The 25,948-nt window shown below is 41.1% G+C and overlaps 1 protein-coding gene across 2 annotated transcripts in view; it reads left to right on the top strand.

The window, feature by feature from the left end:
* The window catches only part of SMAD9 (SMAD family member 9), a 62,467-nt gene that overhangs the window by 24,205 nt on the left and 12,314 nt on the right, over window positions 1-25,948 (top strand). For both annotated transcript variants that reach the window (XM_059902969.1, XM_059902968.1), the window contains exons 2-4: window positions 11,888-12,523; window positions 18,099-18,356; window positions 22,260-22,481. In XM_059902969.1, the coding sequence (XP_059758952.1) occupies window positions 12,112-12,523; window positions 18,099-18,356; window positions 22,260-22,481 (892 nt within the window). In that variant the 5' untranslated portion in view covers window positions 11,888-12,111. The remainder of the gene's footprint in view (window positions 1-11,887; window positions 12,524-18,098; window positions 18,357-22,259; window positions 22,482-25,948) is intronic.

Below are 25,948 nucleotides of genomic sequence, written 5' to 3'. Positions count from 1 at the left end.
AACTCTCTTAATTCTACTAAGGAGTCTAGATTGTTTCTATTAGATATACCTTTAGAAGCAAAATATGTAAAGTTTAACAGTTAACCAGAGGAACTGCAACCTAGACAACTTGGTAAATATTTATTGAATGAAAGGGTATTTATTCCTGAAGAAGCTGAATCAGATTTTTGTAAATTGCAGCATACTTTTACATTTATAATGAGTCATTTTGTAAGACAAATAATCTCTCCCAAATTTATATTTGTGGCAAAGCCAGATTTTCATAGATCAGAATTGCTTGGAGTAAGGGCACCTTTAAGATGCCTTGTGTTGTATCTTTTTGAGGTTGCTAAGGTACAGAAAGTTTGGTTTTTTTTAAGGGCAACAGTTATTCAGTTTATAAACAATTCAGTAAAAATAGATTTCTGAGGATCTTCAATTTGTAATTGATAAATCATCCATGCTGAAATAGTTGGCCTTGATTCTATTTTCCTTGAGAATGTGGAATGTTTTATAAACACACTAAGAGTTACAAATATAGGAGGGAGGAAAGAAAGAATTGCACTGTCTAATGTGATGATATACATTTGTGCATACATGAAATTTCAATCAAAACATTCTAATACAAACAGTAAAGCATGTTAGAATTTGGTCTAAATTAAGAAAAGGCTCTAAGTAACACATAATCTACTTTGTTGCAACCCTATTTGGGTCCTACTGTGAGTTAAAGACCTATTTTTTTTCTGTTATCTTGTCTCTCTGCTGAGTTCTGGTGATATAATTCAAGTTTTAAGACAAGTAAGAGCTCCTGATGAATGGGTTGTCTCTTTGTAAGATGTTTACTACCTATTGTCTAACTGGGAATGCAAGACTTATCTTGGGAGTAAAAAAACATGGAGCCACATTTTAGAGTAAATAGCACACTACTTTTTGAATGGATACTGGAAATCCAGTCTTCTTGTCATTTTAACAAGAGCTGAACCAAGATCTGTAGGTATCTCAGAGAGAGTAATCATATGGCTCTGCTTCAAAATCTGTTGAGGAAAGGTGGGGGAAAAATCAATCTTTGTTAATGAAAGGTTTATACAGAAAGAAATTGAAGTATGAAGCAGAATCAATGCTTGGAAAAATAATGGGCAAAACATTTCCTAATTTTTGCAGTTCTTCTCTTCTAGGTTTTTTATTGGGATTTTTCTGACTCTGGAGGTGTTTTTCAGTTGATACAGAATTCAAAAAGTACAGAAGTAACATGTCTTTCACCCTTCTCCCCAGCCACCATTTTCTTTCCAGAAGCATCTAATGTCATCAGTTTCTTGTGCATCCTTTCAGAGTAATGAAAGTATTTATCTTCAGTCCCTGCCTCGAAACTATTATATTAAAGGTTCAAAAGGCAATCAAGTAAATCACTCCTTTCTGTAAGGAACATGTATCCTCTGTACTACCACTTCAGAATTTCCTCTGACTTCCTAATTTCCAGGTGCTGGGTGGCATGATCATCACAAGAAAATATTTAAAAGTGTTATTTTTTCACACTTGAGGGCACTGCCTACTTTAGTAGGAATGTGACCAATTTATATTTTGAGAGTGTGTTGTGATAATTTTTGTGATTCATATAGATAAGTACCCAAGTACCGTCTTGGCTACCCTGCTTCTTTATCCAGCTCTGATCACCTCCTTGTATCATAAAGGGAAAAGAGCCCACTGGTAGAGGACCCAGGTTTCAGTCTGAGCAATGAGGAATGCTTCTTTTCCGAGAGTAGGTTGACTTTTTCTGAAGCTCCTTGGAGTGGGACCCTGCAACGGCTTTGTTGTCTGTCAGCCATGCTGGCCCCTGTAGGAGCTTGCCTTTTGTTTTGTATCTGTATTTCAGAGCACACTCCTGTTTTCCCACCCTCTCCCTACTTCCCACCTTTTCCTTGCTCCTGAAGTCTCTCATCCCTCCTCCTCCCAGTCTTAACTCAAGCTTCAATCAAGACGTTAGACTTTTTCAGAGGTAATGCTCCCATTCTTCCAGTGACCAGATGGACAAACCTAACTGAATCTGCCCTCATTCTCCCCTCTTCCCTTCTGTGGCCCCACTTCCTCTATCTTTTGCAACATGAATCTCTCCTTTTTTTACTGATTAATTTCTCTCAATGCGTAAGATGGTCTCTAGAAGCCCCATCTTAAAAACACAAAACAACACTCCACTGATCCCACCTTCCTCAACAGCTACCGCCCTGTTAGGTCTCCCACGGTCTCTCACCTGTACTGTAGTGTGTTCTAGTTGGTCTCCCTGCTTTCTTACCATCCTGTTTTTCTCCACATAAGCAGCCAGTGTGATCATTTAAAAATGCATCAGGTAGTTTAACTTCTTTGTTTTTTAAACCCATTCAAAGGCTCCCCTTTGCACTTAAAATAAAATCCATTTTCCACACATTGCCTTCAAAGTCCAACATGAGCTGCCTCCAGCCCACCCCTCCCACTTCACCTCCTTGCCCACTCCTCCTTGGCCACACAGGCTTTCCTTCAGCTACCCAAACTCACCAAATTCTCCCCACCCTTACGCAACCCTCTTAGAACTTTTGCCTGGAATTCTCATTCCACAGCTTCTGGAGAAGCTGGCACTATCACCTCTCTGTTTGTTACCAAACCAGACTTCGGTCCACTCACCCAATGTGCAGCAAAGCCAATCTACTGACACTAGGTTATGGTGAAGGAAAGTACAGTGTTTCTTGCAGGGCCAAGCAAAGAGAATGGGTAGCTCATGCTCAAAAGACCCGAATTTCAGGGTCCCTTGAGATTCTATATGAATTTTAAAATGAATTTTTCTATTCTGCCAAAAAATTGGGATTTTTTTGGGTAGTATTGACATCTTAACAGTATTAAGTCTTTCAATCCATGAACATGGGATGTGTTTCCATTTACTTATGTCTTCTTTCATTTCTTTCAGCAGTGTTTTATAGTTTTCATTATACAAGTCTTTCACCACTTTGGTTAATTCCTGAGTATTTTATTTGTTTTGATGCTATTGTAAATGGGATTGTTTTGTAATTTCTTTTTCAGATTGTTCATTGTTAGTGTATAGAAATGCAACTGACTTTTACATGTTGACTTTGTATCCTTCTGCTTTGCTGAATTTGGTTATTAGTTCTAACAGATTTTGTGTGTGTGGACTCAGGGTTTTCTACATATAAGATCATATCATCTGCAAACAGAGATAAATTTACTTCTTCCTTTCCAATTTGAATGCCTTTTATTTCTCTTTCTTGCCTAATTGTTCTGGGTAGAACTTCCAGTATTATGTTGAATAGAAGTGACAAAAGCGGGCATCCTTGCCTTGTTCCTTATTTTAGAGGAAAAGCTTTCAGCCTTTCACCATTGAGTATGGTGTTTGCTGTGGGTTTTTTAATATATGGTTTTTATTATGTTGACATAGTGTCCTTCTATTTGTAGTTTGTTGGCATTTTCTCATGAATGGATGTTAAATGTTTTCAAATGCCTTTTCTGCATCAGTTGAGATGACATGTGTTTTTTTTCCCTTCCTTCTGTTAATATGGTATATTAAATTGATTTTTATATGTCTAACCATCCTTGCATTCCAGGAATAAATCCCACTTGGTCATGGTATATAATCCTTTTAATATGCTGCTGAATTCAGTTTGTTGGTATTTTGCTGAGGATATTTGCATTGATGTTCATAAGGGGCATTGGTATAATTTTCTTTTCTTGTAGTGCCTTTGTTGGCATTGGTTTCAGGATAATTCTGGCCTCATGGAATGAGTTAGGAAATGTTCCCTGTTCTTCAATTTTTTGGAAAAGTTTGAGAAGGATTGGTATTAGTTCTTTAAATGTTTGGTAGAATTCCCCAGTGAATTAGCAGGTCCCAGACTCTTTGTCAGGAGATTTTTTGATTACTTGTTCAATCTCCTTCTAGTGATAGATCTGTTCAGATTTTCTGTTTCTTCTCCAGTTCATCTATGTTATCTAATTTGTTGGATTACAGTTGTTCATAGTACTCTTTTATAACATATTTATTTCTGTAGAATCAGTAGTTTGGTTTCACTGATTTTTTTCTATTGGTTTTCTCTTCTCTGTTTCATTTATCTCTGCTCTAATCTTTATTATTGTCTTTCTTCTGCTAGCTTGGGGTTTAGCTTGTTCTTCATTCTCTAGTTCCTTAAGTTGTCCTAGTCTTTAATGTCTGGCTTCCAAAAGGAGAAAAAGAGAAACTTAAAAGGGGGTGAGGTGGAGAAAAAGTGTCAGCCCTTTAAATCTCCTGGAAGTCACTTCAGCCAGAGGGGAAGGGGCTTGCACCAGTGGGAGGTGCAAGGTCAACGGCTGCCCTCCGGTTTGTCTGCATCTCTGTGATTGGATCAGCAGTCGGTGATCAGAGCACAGGTACCTGATGTTTGGAGGGCCCGGTCCTTTTTGCCTACCTTAGCTCCCTGTGGAAGCCGTGCAGGCTGCTGCCAAGGGATATGGACTAGGTAACTTCTTCTTGTGCTAAGGACTGAAATTGGCCCATATTAGCCACAATTTACCATCCAAGACTTCCCCTGAAGTTGCCTGCCTTCAAATGACTCCAGAGTTCCAAAATAGTTACATTAGATTCTACTAGTGTAATAATTGTCCAGGTGGGAAGACAGATTCCTGGTGCTTCATACTCTGCCATCTTCTTAGAATTCTCTTCCTAGTCTTTTTAAAGACCCTTCCCCAGCACCCAATTTAGTTAGAATAGTCAGCTATTCTCTTCAGCCTCTTCAGCTTCTTCCCCTTCTCTCTCATACTTTCTCCTTTTCCTCTTCTAATTCAGTGGGTCTTTTTTTTCTTTCTTTTTTTCTTTTTTTTAAATCTTTTGGTGGTCACAAGTTCTTTTAAGAATTTGAAGAAAAATACCTATGAATTATCTCCCTAGAAAAATCTATATATGCACAATCACCCAAAATGAGCAGACAGTTCAGAGGTCCATAGGTGCTCTGAAATTCCATCATGGGGGTCCCTATTGTAAGGACGCATGTCTGTCGTCTTCCTTTGACACTGTGGGCAGGAAGTATTCTACTCCTGCAACAAGACGCTCACTAGGAGATTGGTGAATGCGAACTGCCCTCTCACAGATTTGTAGGAAGTCTCTGATTACAGCTAGAAAAGCCTCTTTCCTGGCATATGAAATCATGACGCCATTTCCATGTTTATCCACCAACTGGCATGTTTATCCAATGACATTAAACTGGTATGTGTATGAGGTAATTACTTATACCTTGCAGTACAAACTTGTGATTGCCACTCATTTGGAACAGGTAGAGATGACAGGCTAGTTTAAGTGAGGACAAATTTGAATTAATCAAATATACGTCTGTGTATTTGTGTGTGTGTGTGTGTGTGTGTGTTTAATTTATTTATTTATTTTATTTATTTTTGGCTGCGTTGGGTGTTCATTGCTGCACACGGGCTTTCTCTAGTTGTGGCAAGTAGGGGCTACTCTTCGTTGGGGTGCTGGCTTCTCATTGTGGTGGCTTCTCTTGTTGCGGAGCACAGACTCTAGGTGCACAGGCTTCAGTAGTTGTGGCACGCAGCTCGGTAGTTGTGGCTCGCGGGCTCTAGAGTGCAGGCTCAGTAGTTGTGGCACACAGGCTTAGTTGCTCCACGGCACGTGGGATCTTCCTGGACCAGGGCTCGAACCCGTTTTCCCCTTCATTAGCAGGAGGATTCTTAACCACTGTGCCACCAGGGAAGTCCCTGTGTGTGTGTTTTAAGCCTGGTTTCTCTTCAAGTGTGTACAGTAATAAGACATGATATACATGTGCCAACAGTGATAATAATAGCCAGCTATTTTCTAGATAGCATTCTTTTGGGTCTCTTTTTACACTTGAAAAGCCATATCAATTACTGGTGTACAAGAAGTGCTGTAGAAGTAGTCAAGGAAACAGTCTCTTCTTTTAAGGAGGTTAAATGTTCTTTTGGCAGGGATTCCCTGGCAGTTCAGTGGTTGGGTTCGATCCCTGGTCGGGGAACTAGGATCCTGCAGACCACGTGGCGCAGCCACAAAAAAAAAAAAAAAAGTTCTTTTGGCAAGTGTGTTCAAATTGTAAATTTCCGTAGTAAACTGTTTTATGGAGGGGATACCGAGATATACTTAATGCTGGCCGTGGATTAGAGGGTCAAAATTGATAAGGTTGAAAAATTTAAAAACAAAACAAATAATGAAATAACAGTGTTCTGTCATGAATGTTTCTGGAGTGGCCCTTGCAACCCATGGACACCCCGGGCTGACTGGGGTACACTGCCTGGTAGGTGATGTAGATTTTTCTTGGCCACATTGACCAAGAAGCAGTGCCCATGAGGGGTTGTTCAGTGGTTCCATATCCTGAGCAGACAACCAATGTATGCATCTTAAACAGTAATTTTTGAATTATGTTTTCTTCAGGATTGAATTCACCAGTTGAATCTTCCAGTGAGGCCAAGTAAGTGGAAATAAGATTGAGTAACTGCTAACAAGAGTTGGATTTAAATGGACAACTTAAAAAATAAAAGGCTCATATCTCCCAGACTTTTATCCAGCCTGGCAAATTGGATTTTAGTGTGGAATGATGCACAGTTAAATCGTGGAGTGTGCAAGTGGCCAGTGCTGCTTTCTTTTAAGTGGTCCTGTTTATTTAAAAAACTTGAAAATGAGAAGTTGTTTTGCTCACTCAGTTAGGGTTTATTGTAAAACTCAGATGCCAGAAAAAGAGAGTACAGTATTGTTTTTGTGCTGTGAGAGCGTGAAGTGGACCACGAGTGAACCGGAGAAGGCATGGTCGTGGTGCTTTCTTCCTTCTGCCCAAAGAAGGAAAGCTCTAATGGTCAACAGATGGCGTTTGTGGATGTCTGGCGTTAACACTTGTGGATGTCTGGCCGCATCAAGGCCTTGATGAAGGCGCTGAAAGTGGTGGCAGACACAGTCACGCCAAGTGTACGTTTTCACTCTTATTCCCCAGGGGTGATAAAAATAATGCTAGAAAGAAACAAAAAGGTGGAGAGAAAAGTGGGCCCTGTGCTGTGTTGGTAGATGGCATTTGTCATGAAAGGGCCAGTTTGATAGCCTCGGAAAGAAGAAGGTGTTCTGCCTGGCCCCATGCGGTGTAGCTTCATGGGTGAAGGTGTTACTTTCGGTCTCCTCAGGGGTAGCAACGTAGCGCCAACAGCTGAGGGAATACAGCTATTTTCCTTTTCCATTCTTGTGTTCCCCTAAAATAGAGGTCGAACAAATATTTTAAAGGTGCAAAATGCTATCAGAAAATACTATTTGAAATGAACATTACAGGAATATCTTGGCATAATGGCTGCAAAACACATTATCGCTTGGCAGGAAAAGAGGTATAGAGGAAAGTAGCACATTAGCATTGAGGACTGCTTGTTTCGCCCAGTAAAAGCAAGCGCAGCTTACAAAGAAGTGTATCCTGAATGTGTTATTTGCATTCATTTAGCACAAATAAATCATTTGGTTTCACTTCGAAGTGGAAAAAGAAAATCCCATGTGTGGGATGACACCTGGTTGTTGTGTAATCCCATGTGACACGACAGACACGGAGTCATGGACCCATCGCCCAGACAGACCCTCCCAGTGAGACCGAGCCCCTTCTTGATCCGCAGAGGAGGAAATGAGAGGACCCGGAGAGAGCACAGGACTCGCCCGAGATCACACAGTTGATCCATGACAGCGATACGCAATTTTCTTACAAAAGTGAGAATTTAACCACAAAAAACTTTAGAAAATTACCCTTATCTGCCAAGTGAGTTTATCTTTTAACTGTGACTTACATCCTTCTAAGTGCAGCTCAATGATCATCTTTGGAACCCTTCCAGAACCCCCCAGGTTGGACCAAGGGCTCTTCTTGCTATACCACCTCCTGCCTCTCTCCTCCGTAGCTCTTGTTATATTTTGTAGAAATCATCTGGTTGTGTTTTCGTGTATGAATTCTCCTTGTACATTCATCTTTATAGTTCATTTTGTTTCATTCTTCTTTGTGCTTTATAGGAATGGAGTAGTGACCAGCATGAGTAACACCACCCCCCTTCCTATTTTTGTGAGTTTTACAGTGACCCCCCCCGGGGGGTGCTTGTGCTAATTATTACGGTGAGCCTGGCCGGTGGTGTTTTCAGGACGTCGTGCTAGGTTAGAGCACATAGTCTACGGGAACCTAAATTATCTGAGGATGGAAAGCCGTTCCGAACCAGGTGGACACGACTGAACAAACTTGGGCAAGGTGGGGGCCCTACACTGTCGCTGTCAGTGTGACAACCGGCTGGCGATAAACAGGGACCCTTTGTTCTACTAGTGGCTAAAACATTATAGGAATGTTCGATACTATGTATAAAATAGACAACTGATGGGAACATACCGTATAGCACAGAGAACTCTACCTAATGCACTGTGGTGACCTAAATGGGAGGGAAGTCCAAAAGGGAGGGGATATCTGTATCTGTATGGCTGATTCATTTTGTTGTGCAGTGGAGGCTAACACAACGTTGTAAAGCAACCATGCGCCAATAAAAATTAATAATAATAATAATAAGCATTATAGTAATGAGAATGGGAGGATAACCTTTGTGAACCTTAAACCGCACCCCTGGACAAATAAGAACTATTAACATTGACAAGAACCGGAAGCCTTAGTGTCAGTGAGATTCCAAGTTTGATTCTTTTTTTTTTTTTTACATTTAGTTTTTCTATTAAAAAATATATCAAGCAAGTGTAGAGAATCATATTTTGAACATCTGTGGACCCAATCAGCTTTACTAAACCTTAACTTTTTTTTACAGGACCTAAATATATACATTTGTAATTTACTTTGTGTTTTTATTAAAATTTTTTATTAAAGTATAGTTGATTTACAATATTGTGTTAGTTTCAGGTATACAGCAAAGTGATTCACTTATACATATACATATATATATGCACACTATATATATTATTTTATATGTACTATGTATATTTTCCAGATTCTTTTCCATTATAGGTTTTAACAAGATATTAAATTTAATTCCTTAAGACTGTAACTTTTTAATATTTTGTATTCTTTTCCTTCCCTATCCAGTGGTCACTATTACAAATTTGACTTATTACTCTGAGTTTCTAAATTTGACTCTCTGGGGCCTCCCCCAACGCAAGAGCTCTGTGTTATGGGACAGGAGCTGTCTTGTAGCAGTAAAATCATAGTTTTGGAGCCACAGTGAGGCTCATAAAGATTTGAAATGTGGCAGAGAGATCAAACTGCAGAGCCAGGGTTCCCAGATCCTAGATTCTTGACTAGTTAAGATTTCCCCAGGGGACGAGGAGGGACATTGGCCCCGAAAGTCACTCATCAGGGTGAACCTCACACAGACATGGTTTGAGGAAATGTATGGTTTAGGGGTAATGCTTTTCAGACATTTTTTGACTGTAACCCACAACAACAAACAAACTTTGCTTGGTGACCCTCGACACATGCACATGTACACACACAAAAACACACTCACACACACACACACACACAGAACACCTACCTCTGAATGAAACATTTAAATGGAATAATGCCTTTTCTTTCTTTGTTAGCTGCCCTGCAATATGGTCTACTTTGTTGTTTTTACAAAAGCTATGTGTTCAATACGTTGATTTCCCAGGCCGTTAATAGATAGGAACCCACAGTTAAAACGACAACAGCAGCAGCAAACTCTGGTTTAGAGAACTGTGATTTGTTTCATGGAGCAAAAGTTTTTTAAAGGGTATATTTAGTTTAACTCTGCTGAACATCTTTATAAATAGCTGTTTTCTACTGCTGGCCTGAGCTTAAAGATTTATGCCACAATTTACTAATAACAAATCCTATGTAAAACTAAGCAGAATTCAAAGCTCTTTGGGGGTTCAGATTATTCTGTGTCGTGTTACTTCTCCTCTTTAGAGCTCCTGACCCTCTTCAACCATTGCTTTAATGCAGCCTGTCTCGATTAAGTAAACAGAGCTCGAACACAGTGTCTTAACTATATTTTATAAATTCATGATTGTTAAGCCACAAAATCAACCTTTCCAAATAAAACTGAGTGTAAGTCAAACTGCCAAGAGAAAAAGAACAGCTATCGAGCCCTTAACGTCTCCTTTTCACCCTAGTTTACCTTTCTCTATACAGTGCTAACTAAAGTCTATACAAGGAATAAAGCGATGCATGTGTTGCTTCGTATTTATTGAATGCCACCAATTTTTGTGTAACCACCATCCTCTTCGCAGAGCTGCCTGATGGTTATCACAAGAGCAGGCGTTGTGATAGCACCTTTGTTCAAGATGTGCATGTAATTGTACTGAGAAAGGTGCAGCTTTCCCCCCAGGGAAGCAAAGGAGAAAATTATGTTTAATTCATATTAAATGAGCTATTGTTGGAGATTATGAGCTAGATTGATGCCAAGATGCTAAAATGAGTCATCTTTCTCCAAAATATTACCAGCAACTACTTTAAACATTAACAAGGGAGCTGGTTTCTAAAATCTGGAAGAAGGAGAGAGTTTTGTTTAAGCCAGCTATTTCACAGAAGAGGAAATGCAGTTCTACCTCAGGAAATTTAAATGGGACTGTTGAATAACTGGGAAAGAATGTCTCCTTTGGATGAGAGGGCAAAGAAGAATTCAGCTGATTTTCAGGGAGAATAACAAATGTGACAGCAGTACTTTTTTGTGTACGTGTTTATGTATGTGACTGTGTAACTTCTAGAACTTTTTGGTCTTATGACCCCTTTCTATTTTTTTAAAAAAAGATTTATTTATTTAGGCTGTGCTGGGTCTTTGTTGTGAAACGAGGGATCTTAGTTGCGGCATGCATGTGGGATCTAGTTCCCCTACCAGGGATCAAACCTGGGCCCCTTGCATTGGGAGTGCAGAGTCTTACCCACTGGACCATAAGGGAAGTCCCATAACCCTTTCTACTTTTAAGAATTATTGAGAACTCCAAAGAACCTTTGCTGATGTGGCTCATATCTTTTTTTTTTTTTTTTACCATTTTAGTAATTAAAACTGAGAAGTTTATCAAATTTACTGACTCATTAAAGACAACAGTAAACTTATTATATAGTAATATAAACTTTTTTTTGAAAAAACTAGATTTTACCCCCAAATAGTGAAAAGAGTGTTATTGTTTTATATTTCTGCACATCTGTTTAATGCCTGGTTTACTATATGACACTTGGATTCTCACATCTGCTCCTGAATACAATCTGTTGTGATCTGTTGTTTGGGTCAAGTACATGGGGAAAATCTAGTGCACACAGATGTGTAGTTGAAAAAGAGAGGGCCTAACAGCCCACTGAAAGGGACTCTGGGACTCCCAGGGGTCCTTGGGTCACATTTTGAGAACCACTATACTATAAAGTAGTTTGGAAGAATATATGAGTGGTGAGATGATTAGAGATCCTAATTTTTTTCTTTTTCATTTATATATATTTTGTACAGTGAAGATGGATCACTTGTGCAAACTATAAATTAGAAAGGAAGAGGCATGAGCATGTTGAGAAAAGACCCTAGAAACCCAAGCAGAGACATTTATACTTGGGAAACCATGGAGCCACTGTAATTTCTCAAGTAGGAAAACGGCATGTTAAAAATTGTATTTGGTAGTACATGGATTAGAATTGGGAGAGAGGAGCTCCTTCAAAGGTGCTGCAGTGATCAAGGGGGGTGGTGACATGGGGCAGGGCTCAGATATGTGGAAATGGAGAGAAACCTTCAAAATCTGAAAGACATTTCAAAGGCAGAATTACCAAGACTTGGATATAGGGAATAAAGGAGAGGGAAGAGTCAAAGGTGACTGAGAGTTTTCAAGTCTAGAACATTTGAAGAATATTTTCCCTCTTACATCCAACCTTTAACCTTTTCTGAAAATTATCCTGATTAAGTTCACTGAAGTCTTATTTTTTGTTTTCAGAGTTGGCCAGCCCATCCCAGGGCTTAGGAGAAAGTCAACCCACTTTCCAGCCTGCACTGGTCACAGTTACTTCCAGAAGAAAGGGAAGACCTATGACGTCCCTGGAGAGTTGGTACCTATGACATCCCGGGAGGCGTCCTTGCTCACTTCACTTGGGCCCTGCAGGCAGTGAAGGGCCTTGGGTCCAGCTCCTGTTTGTACTGGACGCCTGTGGTCCCTCTCTTATGCACTCCAGCACCCCCATCAGCTCCCTCTTCTCCTTCACCAGCCCAGCAGTGAAGAGACTGCTTGGCTGGAAGCAAGGAGATGAAGAGGAAAAGTGGGCAGAGAAGGCAGTGGACTCATTAGTGAAGAAGCTAAAGAAGAAGAAAGGAGCCATGGATGAGCTGGAGAGGGCGCTCAGCTGCCCAGGGCAACCCAGCAAGTGTGTGACGATTCCCCGCTCCCTGGATGGGCGGCTGCAGGTGTCCCACCGCAAGGGTTTGCCCCACGTCATTTACTGCCGAGTGTGGCGTTGGCCTGATCTCCAGTCTCACCATGAGTTGAAGCCACTGGAGTGCTGTGAGTTCCCATTTGGCTCCAAGCAGAAAGAGGTGTGCATTAACCCCTACCACTACCGCCGTGTGGAGACGCCAGGTGGGTTTCCTTCATGGTTCATTGTAAAAGGTAAGAGGGTGTGTCCCAGTTGGTGGAGAACATGGGGCTCTGGCAGGAGAAGGACACCCTTACCGCAAGAGAGGGAGAGAAGAGAGGGAGGTTCGATTTGAAGGAACTGATCCAAATTTTGTAGTCAGAACAATCTAGACAGAAGATATTTTCATTTCAGTGTACCTGTAAGCTTTGTGTGATTTTGAAAAACGCAGTTTTATTTTGATGCATTTTGGAGTCATCATCCAGTTCTTGAAAGCTCTTAATACGGCCTCGACATGATCAACTGTAAAAAAATAAGCCTCCTCCTCCCCATCCCCCTTTCCTGCACTCAGCTGTGCTGAGCTAAACCGGCTGCACTTTCCCCAAGCTCAAGTAAGTGGAGATATCTCCTACCTGGGTCTGAAAACAGCCAGTGAGAGAGTTGCTGGAAATCCTTCCAAGACTGAAAACAGTGGCGGTTAGGGGAGATTGGTGGCTGTTCTTAAATATGGCTTTAAATATAGGAAGGTGTTGTTCCTAAAACTCTTCACACACGTGTGTGTGTGTGTGTCTGTGTACCTATATTTCACACACACACACACACACACACACACACACACACACACACCCTTTTGGAGAAGTCTGGTGTTCATCTTCGTTCCTTCACACTGGCTGTAACAATTTGACTACCTTTCTCTTTGGATGGAGTGTTCCTGTGGCTCGATGGATGCAGTTTTTGTGGGAGCTTCCTCTCCCTGACTGGCCATCTGCCCCATTCCAGGAGACCAAAGGGCTGGCACATGCACTCTGGGAACTGGCCCATGTCCATTACGAGGCGGTTCTAGGTAGAAAGGCAGGTGGTGGGGGGAGTCCAGCCTGCCTCCTGGCCCCCTCCCAGGTTCAGTTAACCTTGCAGCCGTCCTGGCTAAGTCATGCCCAGCCTATAGCAGTCTTAGTGAGGTGACCTTTCAGGCTCCCAAATGCCACTATCATGCTGTTAAACTGTTGTCAAGGAAGTCACCTGCCTGAGCGTGGATGCTTCTCATGGTCACATCACCCCGGATACAGGGGGAGACTGTGATGAGAAAGGCCCACATTCCTGGTGAATCTGATGTGCTTTCCCCTAGATCACGTAGGTCTTTGCTTTCTCCTCTTCTTTCCTGCTTCTCTCTGAGCTTTCTTTGCCTACTTTAAAAAAATGTCGTCAATGAGTTTATGACAGAAATGACTTGATTTCTCTTTTGTTTCTAAGATTTGAATTATATTAAGCATTCAGAATACATCCCATGAAAAATGTTTATCAAGGAATCATTTTTCTCTTCCTGCATAATGTAGTTATAAAATGTATCTTGTAAGAAGTATCTTGTAAAATGTATCTGGCTTTCCTTTTGAACACTTGAAACCCTAATTTTAAAGGATTATTTGATGTTTTCGTTTTTCATATTATGTGAGGTTCTTTCAGGAATCATAGTGTGAATGTTTTTACATATGGCAGGTAGATTTCATATCATCATATTTTAGGTTTGAGTTTCCAAAATGAAAGATGGGCAAAGATTGTATTGATTTTAAGGTAATGTTTAAGCTATACCTTTTTTTTTTTATTCCTAACTTTGATCTTTTAATAGAAAAAGGCAGATTTTACATCTAGCTTTCTGGCCGTGCTTAAAGTCAGTATTTTGAGAACAATGAAGATGCTAATGTGCACCAAGTTTGCTGGGTCCCTAATTATCATAAAGCTGAAGTTTTGCCTTTGAAATCTCTCATCTTTCGACCACCCGTTTTAGGAACCTTGAAGGCTGAATTCTGATTTTCTTTACACTCACACAACCACTTAAATAATCAATTTTAGTGCTTTTCAAACTATCTGTAGTGAAGGACCAGTTTTTTAAAAAATTTCCAATCCCTCAAATATCAGTATTTTTACAATACAAATGAATTACTAGGCAGATGAAACTTTTAAGAGACTTACAAAATACAAGCTCAATATTTTTTACTATTCATTTCAACAGATATAAAATTACTCTGTCAAGTGGCTATTAAAGTTTCTAAACACAAACTCTCAGTTTCAGTACTTGTATTCCCACGGACTGGTACCCAGCAGCTGGTAAAGTCTCACCAGTCCTCAGACCTCACTTTGTGTGGCTTGCGTCTGGTAGAAGCCGTGCAAAAACGTTTTCAGGGCTCATAATGATTTTTCTTCATGCAACCGGAGGTTATTCCAGGAGTATAATTTCTCCTCCGTGTAAAATGCCCACACTCTATCAGAACCACATGACTTTTGAAATAGATACAAAAGCTTTTCTCAGCTTTGCTCTGCAGTTCTTTATACGCAGTAACTCCTTCCATTATCTGCCCCCAGGGTAATGCTTAGATTGTGTGGTATTTAAAAGGTGGCATCACATTGAGTGTCTGTAAGCTCACTAGGTCATATTTGCAAGCAGCAGTTGTGATACAGAAATAGAATTGAGTAATTAGAAATAGCTATTACTATAGATTGAATGTCTGTGTCCCCCCAAAATTCATATGTTGAGAACCTCATGCCCAAGGTGATAGTATTAAGAGGCGGGGCCTTTAGATGACTAGGTCATGGGGCTAGACCCCCATGAGTGGGATTAGTGTCCTTATAAAAGAGGCCCCAGAGAGACCCCATTCCCTTCCTACCGTGTGAGGACATAGTGAGAAGAAGCCAGCCTGCAACCCAGAAGAGGGCTCTCGCCAGAACCTGACCAGGCTGTACCCCTATCTTGGACTGCCCAGCCTCTGGAACTGTGAGAAATAAATTTCTGTTGTTTATAAGCTTCCCAGTCTATGGTATACCTGCTATAGCAGCCCTAAGGGGCTAAGACAGCTGTGTTTTGAGTGAAAGTATTTACAAATATGATCAGTGCAAACCTAAAGTAAACTGAGCTTGTCAGGCTGAATTACGAGAACCCAGTAATTGAACAAATTCTATTTAATGACATCTTTGTAGTATAGGTGATCTCTAATGCTGACAACAGATTTCTTAGAAATGCTGCTCTATTTAACTAACATTTTGTTCAGTTTTGCCTCCAGTGGAAGCAGAAAAGGTTTTTTCAGCTGTTAAATCCTGAAAATCAATATAATTTATTTATGTTAAAAAAAATCACTCAATTGATATATTTTTTGAACCTTTTAAGTACTGATTTTCTTTTTATCAAGTAGAAAAAATATGTATTTGCCCTAAATCCTTAAAATACAAATGCTATAAAAATTCAAAAAAAAAATACAACCAGGATGATATCATCAGTTTTCCTTACAAATCTTCACTGCCTTTGGTTTTACCCAGATGATAGAAATACATTATCAAGATATTTGCCTCAATAAAGAAAAATGCATCCTTTCTTTTCTTTTGGTGCCTCAGATCTGCAGGCCACGGTGGAGTGAAAGTCTCTGCATTCAGATATGAGGGAGGCTGTTTATCAGTGTTAAGAATACACTGTAGATACCTTACATTAGAACTGAAGTCACGAAGAGTATCTGAATTCTTCATCCAAAAAACAAAAATGAGTGTTTATTTGATCTTTGTTAACACTGTGATCAAGAAGCATCACTGGAAAAGAAGTCATATGTCATTTACTATGTCAGCCCCTCACTTTCAGAGTATTCATGAGGCAAGGCATTTTTGTATGCCTGTATATTCATGGATTACATAAAAGGAAATTGAATGGCTTATCATCCAGGTCATTTTTGCACAGTGATGTTGAGTATTTGTTGTATCATGTCATAAGGCATATACAAATGCTGGCTTTTGAAGGAGGAAGAAGTCATTGTTTCTCTGCCACCCTCATCTCTGTAGTGGTTTAGCTTAAAACTTTTCATCTTACCTGTTGGAGTTTATATTCTACCTATAGAACTGAAAATTATTGCTTGTTAAGAAGAGGTAAATGTATGATAGTGGGTAAATGGTGGACTTCGTGATGGATGTTATTGTTATTGTATTGTAACTGTTGTCTGTTTACTCCAAAACATTTACTTTCTATGAAAGTTTTTATTGATACTTGCATGTGATAACAAATCCATAGTGTGATTTGAAACAAGTGCTACCTCAGCCATTTCCAGAAGCAACCTCTTTTAATCATTCTTGCTTGGTTCTTTTGCTAGTTCTCTCCATTATTACTAAAAAAATATGAAGATAACTCTAGATAATATGCTTATACATCTGTTTTCAAATGTATCACTTTTAGCTAATTTCATTGACTCTAACATAAAAGATGAAGATTTAGCTAATTTATATTACCTTTTCCTTTCTTCCTCTTCTCAATCTATATTTTGGTTTCTGTTTTATTATACAAGTTAATATAATATTAATTATATTATTCTTTTGGCTATTCTATTAGTTTCCATTGTGGGATTTGGGGGTAAGAATTATTCCCCCTTAGAAGAGCATTGGTCCATTGCCTTCCACTGTCCAGCATCGGTGATGGGAAGTAATAAATCAGTTTCTCATGTCCTTGTAGGTGACTTTGAGGTGATCTTCTGGGAGCTTTTAGAATATTCAGTTTGTCCTTAGATGTTTGAAATGCAAGATGGTATGACTAGGTCTGGATCTTTTTTCATTAATTAGACTGTATACTCTGTGGCTCTTTTCAATCTGATGACATAGATCCTTCTTTAGCTCTGAGACATTTTCACCTATTATTTCTTTGATCACTTCATCCCTCTGTATTCCCTGCTTCTCTTTCTGGAACTTATGTTGGTACCAGGTCACCCCTCAACAATACTTCATGGAATAGCTTCTTTCTGCCAAGCCTTGGGACACTTTAGAAGTCAGTAGGAGCTAGGAATGCCTGGACAATGCTTGCCCTTGAGAATTGCATCTGTTCCTGTTTTTGTATAGAATCAGGAGGGAAATGTTCTTTTTAAAGTATGGAACCCAGAAGGAAACATACTAAAATGAACAGACTTTATTATAAGTTCTCTGTTACTGCTTATCTTCTACTTATTCACTTTTGTTACTACTCACTGTTTATCTTTTACTTTATAACTTTTAGTTACCTTTAAATCTTTCTGCTAAAGGCAAGTAGAATGTTTTTACTTAACCAGCAGTAGGAGCCTAAAAATTTAGGCTGGTCATCTAAGTAATTCGCCATGGTTTCTGAAGTAAAAATATTCTGGGCATGACTTGGGGTTTCATTGTGAGCGATAGAAAGCGATTTTGCATTTAAAAAAAACACTTTATTGGCAGAATCAAAGGAAGCAGTGAACAGTCAGGCCTCCAGAAGGCCAGGTAATAGGGCAGCTCTGGTCATTTCTGCGATGGGAACGAGTAGGCAATTTTTAGAGCGCTGACATAAGAACGATTCTCTGCTAAACTTTTCGTTAATTGGCTGCGAGGAGAGAAACCATTGCTTCAGCTTGATTCCCAAGCTCTCTTTTGAGGAGGAGGTGGGACCTTCGTGGACAGTGTCACGATGAGCACACAGAATGGTGGGCAAGTGGTTCCCAAAGGAAAAACAGGAGTTTATCACCCAGAAATGGACAGACGAAAAGCAGCCCGCGCCCACTCTCGTTTGGGCGGATGAGCCGAGGTTCTAACGCACCGGTTGCTTCCTCCCCCCAGTTCTGCCTCCCGTGCTCGTGCCCAGACACAGCGAGTACAACCCGCAGCTGAGCCTCCTGGCCAAGTTCCGCAGCGCGTCCCTGCACAGCGAGCCGCTCATGCCGCACAACGCCACCTACCCCGACTCCTTCCAGCAGCCTCCGTGCCCGGCCTTCCCTCCGTCGCCCGGGCCCCCGTTCCCGCAGTCCCCGTGCACGGCCGGCTACCCTCACTCCCCAGGAAGCCCTTCCGAGCCGGAGAGCCCCTTCCAGCACTCAGGTCAGTGAAAGCCGCGGTCTCCCGGGATACGAGTACCCAACACGGTTGTGTAGGCGGGGCCATCGTATAAACGTCAAATAGACAGCTAGTGGGAAGCAACCGCATAGCACAGGGAGATCAGCTCTGTGCTTTGTGACCACCTAGAGGGGTGGGATAGGGAGGGTGGGAGGGAGGGAGATGCAAGAGGGAAGAGAGATGGGAACATATGTATATGTATAACTGATTCACTTTGTTTTAAAGCAGAAACTAACACACCATTGTAAAGCAATTATACTCCAATAAAGACGTTAAAAACAAAACAAAGAATAATAAGATTTGATGTTTGGACTTTAAAAAAAAAAAAACTAGCGCTGCCACTTGCAGTTCGCACAGCAGTTTCCTGCGGGCCGTTGGACCCTGCCCACGCTCTAACCTGATCAGGACTCTACCCATTTTGGAGCAGTTATCAATTTCTTTTTTTTTTTTTAATTTTTATTGCAGTATAATTGATTTACAATGTTGTGTTAGTTTCAGGTGTACAGCAAAGTGAATCAGTTATACATGTACATACATCCACTCTTTTTTTAGATTCTTTTCCCATATAGGCCATTACAGAGTACAGAGTAGCATTCCCTGTGCTATACAGGAGGCCCCTATTAGTTACCTATTTTATATGTAGTAGTGTGTATATGTCAATCCCAGTCTTCCAATTTACCCCTGTACAATCCAGTGGCATTAAGTACATTCACACTGTTGTGCAACCATCACCACGATCTATTTCCAAAATTTTTTCATCACCCCAAACAGAAACTCTGTGCCTGTTAAGCAGTAGGTCCCCATTACCTCTTCCTCTAGCCCCTGGTAAGCTTTTATCTACTTTCTGCCTCTATGGATTTGCCTATTCTAGGTACCTTATATAAATGGAACCATACAATATTTGTGGAGTTTTTTGTGTCTGACTTATTTCACTTAGCACGGTGTTTTTCACAGTCCATCCACATTGTAGCAGTATCAGTTACTCCATTTTTGTAACTGAACAATAGTCCGTTGTATGGATATACCACATTTTTAAAAAATCCATTCATTGGTTGATGGATATTTGGGTTGTTTCTACCTTTGGCTCTTGTGAGTAATGTTGCTATGAACATTGATGTTCAAGTATTTGTTCGAGTCCTTGCTTTTACTTCCTTTGGGTACATACCTAGGAATGGAACTGATGGGTCATATGAACTCTACGTTCAGCCCCTTAATTTTGTAGATAGATCGACTCAAGGACCTACAAAAGGGCCCCCTTTATAACTTTTGCACTAGGATCATAGTTCATTTTCTCTTAGGGAAATGCCTTATCACTGGCACTGCGGTGTGGTCCGTGGACCACGTGCATTAGAATCATCAGCAATGCCTGTTAAAACCTGCATGACTGCATCCAGCCACTGATCTATTGACTCACAATTTCGGGGGGGTGGGCCCAGGAATCTGCATTTTAACAGGGTCCACTGGCGATTTTTATGCCCACTTAAGTGTGAGAACTACTTGGATGGACGATTCAGTTCAACAAAGGCAGTGGAGTTAATGCCGTTGAACTCCACTGCTAACATAACAAGACCATTCTGAACTGACATTAGGAATGTAGACAGAAGGAATCATTTGTTCTGAGGTCCTCGATAAAGAGTTTTCTCTCTGCCTCAGGAGTTTTTACTGTTTTGAATTAATTTCTCATAACATGTTATCTACTGAACGCATACCTTTTGCCTAATTATGATCGTCTGATCATAAAACTGATATTTGGGGAGAAGAGCCCTTCTCAGCATGCCTTGGGCACAAGCTTATAATCAGCTTTCAGCCATTCTGTGTTTTGGGGGCCATATTTTGAACTGTGTTGAGTCAGAGTTTCCCTTTGGCCATTGTACAATCCATGGCACCAGAGGGACTGAAAATTAAATTAACTTCAAAGGAGGTTTAACGTTCTCTGTTTTGAAAGCCAGATAACAGACTATAGAGAAAAGCTAGGAGAATAGCTCCTAGATTTGAAGATCTCATCATGAAGTCATTTGAACCCAATAATAACTCATAAGTCAGAGGGACAGCGAATCAACCCTCTAGTGAGGGGCTCAGGACAACCAGTTTCTCCTGGAGGACTGTCCCAGTGTCACCGTAGAATGGCCCCCTTACATTAGTGGTCTCTCTGTAGCAGTGACACTCTCCACCAAAGCCAGGAGTTTAGCGGCAGAAAGGGTTGACTCAAGCTGTCCTTGTGTAGTCTATCAGTTTGATGTTCCTTTGTTTTACTGCTTTCTTTTAGTTGACACACCACCCCCGCCTTATCATGCCGCCAAAGCCCCAGGGACCCAGAATGCCTGACCTGTAGATGCCACAGCTGAGAGTCACTTAGTACTGTCCGTGCCTAACAGAGGTCACTTGGCAGATGAACAGCCAAATGTAGCTGTCTTCCAAGAGTACTTCCTATTACCACCTCCCTTCTGGAAAACAAAGAAAAGAGCAAAAGAAAACAAAACGTGCCAGCCTGCTGTTTCATAAGTGTTTTCAGGGGCAGATAGCGTGGTTTCGCATTTTGACTTTGGCATTCCTCAGTCCCATAGAGTGAATGTTTTGTGTGTTATCCTGGTTAGTAGAACAAGTAAATTTTAAATTTTAACCGAACATTTAGAAGCCTGTAGTTCTGGATGTTTTAGTATGGAATTAGGTATTTAAGAAGTTAGTGATTTTGTCCCATTTGTGTTTCTTTACTGTAATAGGTTTATAGTAATGTCTTTCATTTGGCTTAGAGGAGTGCTCTTCAAAATATGTATATAGTTTTTACATAATTTTATTTGTGTCCTGTAATAGGCTAGATAAATATTGCTCAACTTCAGTGTTCATACAGACCACATGGCGATCTTGCATAAATGCAGATTTTGATTCCCTAGATCTGGGGTGCTTTTCAAGAATCTGCATTCCTAACAAGCTCCCAGGTGATGCAGTGGCTGCAGTCCCAGGAACCACACCGAGCAGGGAAGGTCAAAGGGCTTTACTATCTAAAGTATCTCAGAGGGAATGCTTTCATAAGTGAAGGACCATTTGGAAATCACATAATAACCCCCTAATTTATCTGTTTTGTAAGTTCATATTTTAGTGCATATAGGAACACACTCTAGACACAAGAATTACTAGAATATTCAAAGAAAAGAAAGATACTATAATCAATAGAAAGGCAGAGAAAGATTGTGAGTGGCGAAGAAAAAAAAACCTCCAAATTTGGGTTAGTGGCAACTTAACTTTGAAAAGTTTGGGGTGAAAACATAACATTCATGGATTTCCTAATGAAATAGACCTCTCCCTTTAAAATACTTTTATGCCATAATTATCCCATAGGTACCCAAAGGAGAATGTGAGTCTATGTGGACATTGTTTTTTCTTTCTTAAATAAAATCCTATGCAGTGTTTTTGGTTTGATTTTACATATTGGAACAAATTTTTTTCAGCTTTAGGTCGTTAGAAAAGGATACTCTTTGCCACGGGGATTCAGTTTGGCACTGCAACAGTAAGATGCTGTCATCTGTAAAGATGAGGTGACCTGGCAGCTTCCTTTTAGCTGTGTTTCCTTTAGGGGGGATGAAGTTTACATGGATCCACTCATATCGCTGTTGCCTGGCCCCTCAATTCTAGTAAACATGTTTACAAAGCCTCCAACCATGGGGGAATCACGAGGACGGTGGCCCCTGTGCACAGGTACGTGGACCAGATGAGCTACCTGCCAACAGCTTCCGTGAAAGAGGCGGGTTTGTAAAGATCACACAGCAGCCTGCTGGGTCTTGCAGCCAACTTTCTGGTGAACAGCGATAACCGCAGTTTCCTGGTGGAGTCGTGAGCTGGGAGGCACGAGCGTGGCGGTAGTGATGTCCTGTCTGGTCCGTTTTCTTTCAGATTTTCGGCCGGTTTGCTACGAGGAGCCACAGCACTGGTGCTCAGTCGCCTACTATGAACTGAACAACCGTGTTGGGGAGACGTTCCAGGCTTCCTCCCGAAGTGTGCTTATTGATGGATTCACAGACCCTTCGAATAACAGGAACAGATTCTGTCTCGGACTTCTTTCTAATGTAAACAGAAACTCAACGATAGAAAATACCAGAAGACACATAGGAAAGGGTAAAAGCAATATGTAGTTCCTTCCTATATTCTTCTGAGCTAAAACGTGAAAATAGAAATAAGCCATGGATTGGCTGCATGGCCTAGTGGGATGATCCCAGGGCTGGGATCTGGGACACTGTTCTGGGGATATTGTTGGGAAAAGCATGGGAGGTTTTGTAACCTTAGTGTCTCTACCTCTGAGGTCGGCACAGCATCTTCTGGGGGGTGGCGTAGGGTGGGTATTAGGAAGACGAACAAGATGATAAATATGAAAACAGGATGAAATTATTATTTTTATTCATTTATTTATGTGGCTGCGTCGGGTCTTAGTTGTGGTGTGCTGACTTCTCTCTAGCTGTGGTATGCGGGTTTTTTTCTCTCTAATTGTGGTATGCAGGCTCCAGGGCACGTGGGCTCTGTAGTTGTGGCACGCAGGCTTAGTTGCCCCACGGCATGTGGGATCTTAGTTCCCCGACCAGGGATCGAACCTGCATCCCCTGCATTGGAAGGCAAATTCTTTACCACTGGACCACCAGGGAAGTCCCAGGATGATATTATTGAAGAGAAGTATTATGAATTATTTTTGAATTGCCTGAAATGCTAAATAGGATAACTTCTGAAGAAGAGGAGTTCTGGCTGGATGATTATTTATATCAGGTGAAGTTACTTTTAGAGACTGAGAAGCTAGGCAGTTTAAAAAATCGTTGACTTATTAATGTCAGGAAGCCTTTGGTAGGTGATTGGGGTTCTCCTGTGTCCAGGCATTGTTACGACAGCCGAATAAGCACAGGCCTCACTGGGGTCTGGCTGTGATGCTTTTGGAGCCTGTCTCATTGGCATGATCAATCCCAGCTGAGCATGAGGCCTCGTTGAGGATTTGAAGTTCTTTTCTTTTCTATTCGAATAGTTGGCAGTGTCTGAATGGTGCCTGGTTGTCCACTATTCTACTCTGGAATCACAGGTATAAAGAACCTTCAGAGTCATTTGATCTTTTCTCTCCCCGTCTAGCACTTATACCACCTTGGGGAGTAGCCACGAGCCTTTTATTTCAAATTTCCAGGGGAGATTCATTATTTCACTTATGATGCTTCCTGTATTCTTCCTAACATACCTCCTAAATGTCTCCTGTTGTAAACCTACAGACCATTGACTAAGAGACAGGCTGAGTTCCTTCACTGATGTTGACTCTTAATGGCAAAAGTTACTTTCTGTTTATTTTATCCTGTATCTTTCCATAGTAGCTTTGAGGTGGCTTACAAGAAACCTTTACAGTGAAATGATAAATGAAAAATAGAAAATCAGGAGCTGGGGGTGAGTGGGAGAGAAGAATACACGTATGTCATCTCCCAAGAGTTACCATTGTAATTGTAACCATTGTGATTGTGATTAAACTTTTCCTCTGGAGGTCAGAAAAAGGAAACTTAATCTGTAATGTAACTTTTATCCCAAAGGAGGAAACATAGTCATTCCTCAAAGGAAGTAATATTTTGACTGAAATCTTAAATATCTCAGGTATGGTTTTACTTTTAAATGATTTTTATAAGAATCTTCAGGTGAAATCTAAAGGTAGAACGTTAAAACGTAATGTTGTAGAGCTGTTTGCTAAAGGGCTTTACAGATTGGTCTGCATATTAGACTTCTACTTATGCCACTTGATCTAAAAATAGAATTAAAATATGCAAGGACTGTTAAATACCTTCTGGGAAACTTTCTGCAAGTAGTTTGTTCAGGGTGCTGCTGATGTGGATGGACGGATGTGGAGGGTTGGTGTCATGTTAGTAACTGAGAGATAGTACACAGGGTTAAAAAAAAAACATAGGAGCAAGAGCCAGGACTGATGACCTGTTACAAAAACCAGCAAGCCTAGGAAATGCTCACCTGGATGGAAGGGCACTCCACCCTCAACATGGTCCCCAAGGCACAATTTTCTCAGAAAGCTGCTTTGGAATTGTCCTAATGTGAAAAGATAATTTTTTTAAGGGGCTACAAGCCATGCCATAAAGCATGGCATGGAATATTTCAAAGCAAGAGCTATTGGTTTTCTGTGAGGTCAGGGGGCTCTCTCTCAGGGGCCCCCGTGGATTATCTGGTTCTGAGCTACGTGGCTTCCTGGAGCACCAGCCTGAGTAAGTTTGCAGCCAAATGCACCTTGAGGTTAGTGAACAAGTTAACGTGTTCTGTGGAGTTAGTTACTAGAGACACTCAGACTTCACAGCTATGCATTCATCTCGCAAATATTTATTGAGCATTTAATCTTAGCCAGATGGTTCTGCCACTAGGGATGCAGCAATGGGAAACAAACAAGACAAAACAAAAATCCCTGGCTTCGTGGATTACCTACAACTAAGGAAAGACAAACAAGAAATAATACACGCGTGCACGCGCACACACACACACACACACACACACACACACGCACACACACACACGCACACACACACACACGTCAAATGATAATTGTCCAGAGAAAAACAAAGGAGGGAAAGGGAATGGGGAGGGTAGCCAGGGCAGGCTTCCTAAGGAGGTGACATCTGAGCCGAGAGCTAAAGAGGGAATCGACAGTGTGGGTACCAGTGGGGAAAGCTTTCCAAGCAAAGGGAAACAGCAGGTACAAAGGCCCTGAAGCCTGCCTGGCATAGTGAGGAATAGCAGGGACGCCAAAGTGAACGGAACAGAGTGAGCAAGGGAGTGAGGAAGTCATAGAAGAAGCGGGGACAGGACCCGGTCTCAGGGCCTAGAAGCCATGTAGAGTGCTTTAACTTTGCCTGTGTGACATAGGAAGATGGAGTTAAGTTGGAGTTTATAGATCTGAGTTTTCACTTCAGAAGGATCCCCTGGCTGTTATATCGAGATGAGACTGTAGGGGGGTGGGGGGTGGGGCAAGGGTGGAAGGTATCTACAAAAAAAAGCTTTTTATTATGGTTAATGATGGGCCATTTCTCCCCTCAGTAGTTATCAGTTGCTTTGAGGTCACTTCCGGTTTGTGTTCCTTGCCACTGAAGTTAGGGAAGATGGCTGGTCCTCTAAAGGAAGTTCATGCCACCACCGGTCAGCAGGGCATGTACTTTGAGTTGTTTTGTGTGGCGGTGATGGTTTATGCTGACTCACCCGTGCTCTTTCATCCTGCTTTCCATCTAATGCAATGCACTGTGAGGCAGCAGGCTTGGTACCAAGCCTTTATTTGTATCCTTAAAACAGTAACAAACCTATTGCTTTGACCTCTCTAGCCAAGTGCTTTAAAAAGCCGTAGGCTAGTTAGCACTAGAATAGCCAGGAGCTGCTGCTTCAGTATCAGAGGCAGGACTTCAAAGAACCTGGAAGAGTGCATTCTACATGAAGTCTGTCCATATTCTTCCTTGAAAACCAGGCAGACCACTTGAACTCTTTCAAATGACTGATAGCTGCCCCCACTGATTTTCCCTAATGTGTGTGAGGCACCCTGGCAGACTCTTACTCATGTTATTTTTATTGTCACCCTACAAGTT

The sequence above is a fragment of the Balaenoptera ricei genome, chromosome 18 (genome assembly GCF_028023285.1).
Source record: "Balaenoptera ricei isolate mBalRic1 chromosome 18, mBalRic1.hap2, whole genome shotgun sequence".
Taxonomy (NCBI): Eukaryota; Metazoa; Chordata; class Mammalia; order Artiodactyla; family Balaenopteridae; genus Balaenoptera; species Balaenoptera ricei.
Note: the sequence above shows the minus strand (reverse complement) of the source record. Positions and strands in the feature narration are given on the sequence as shown.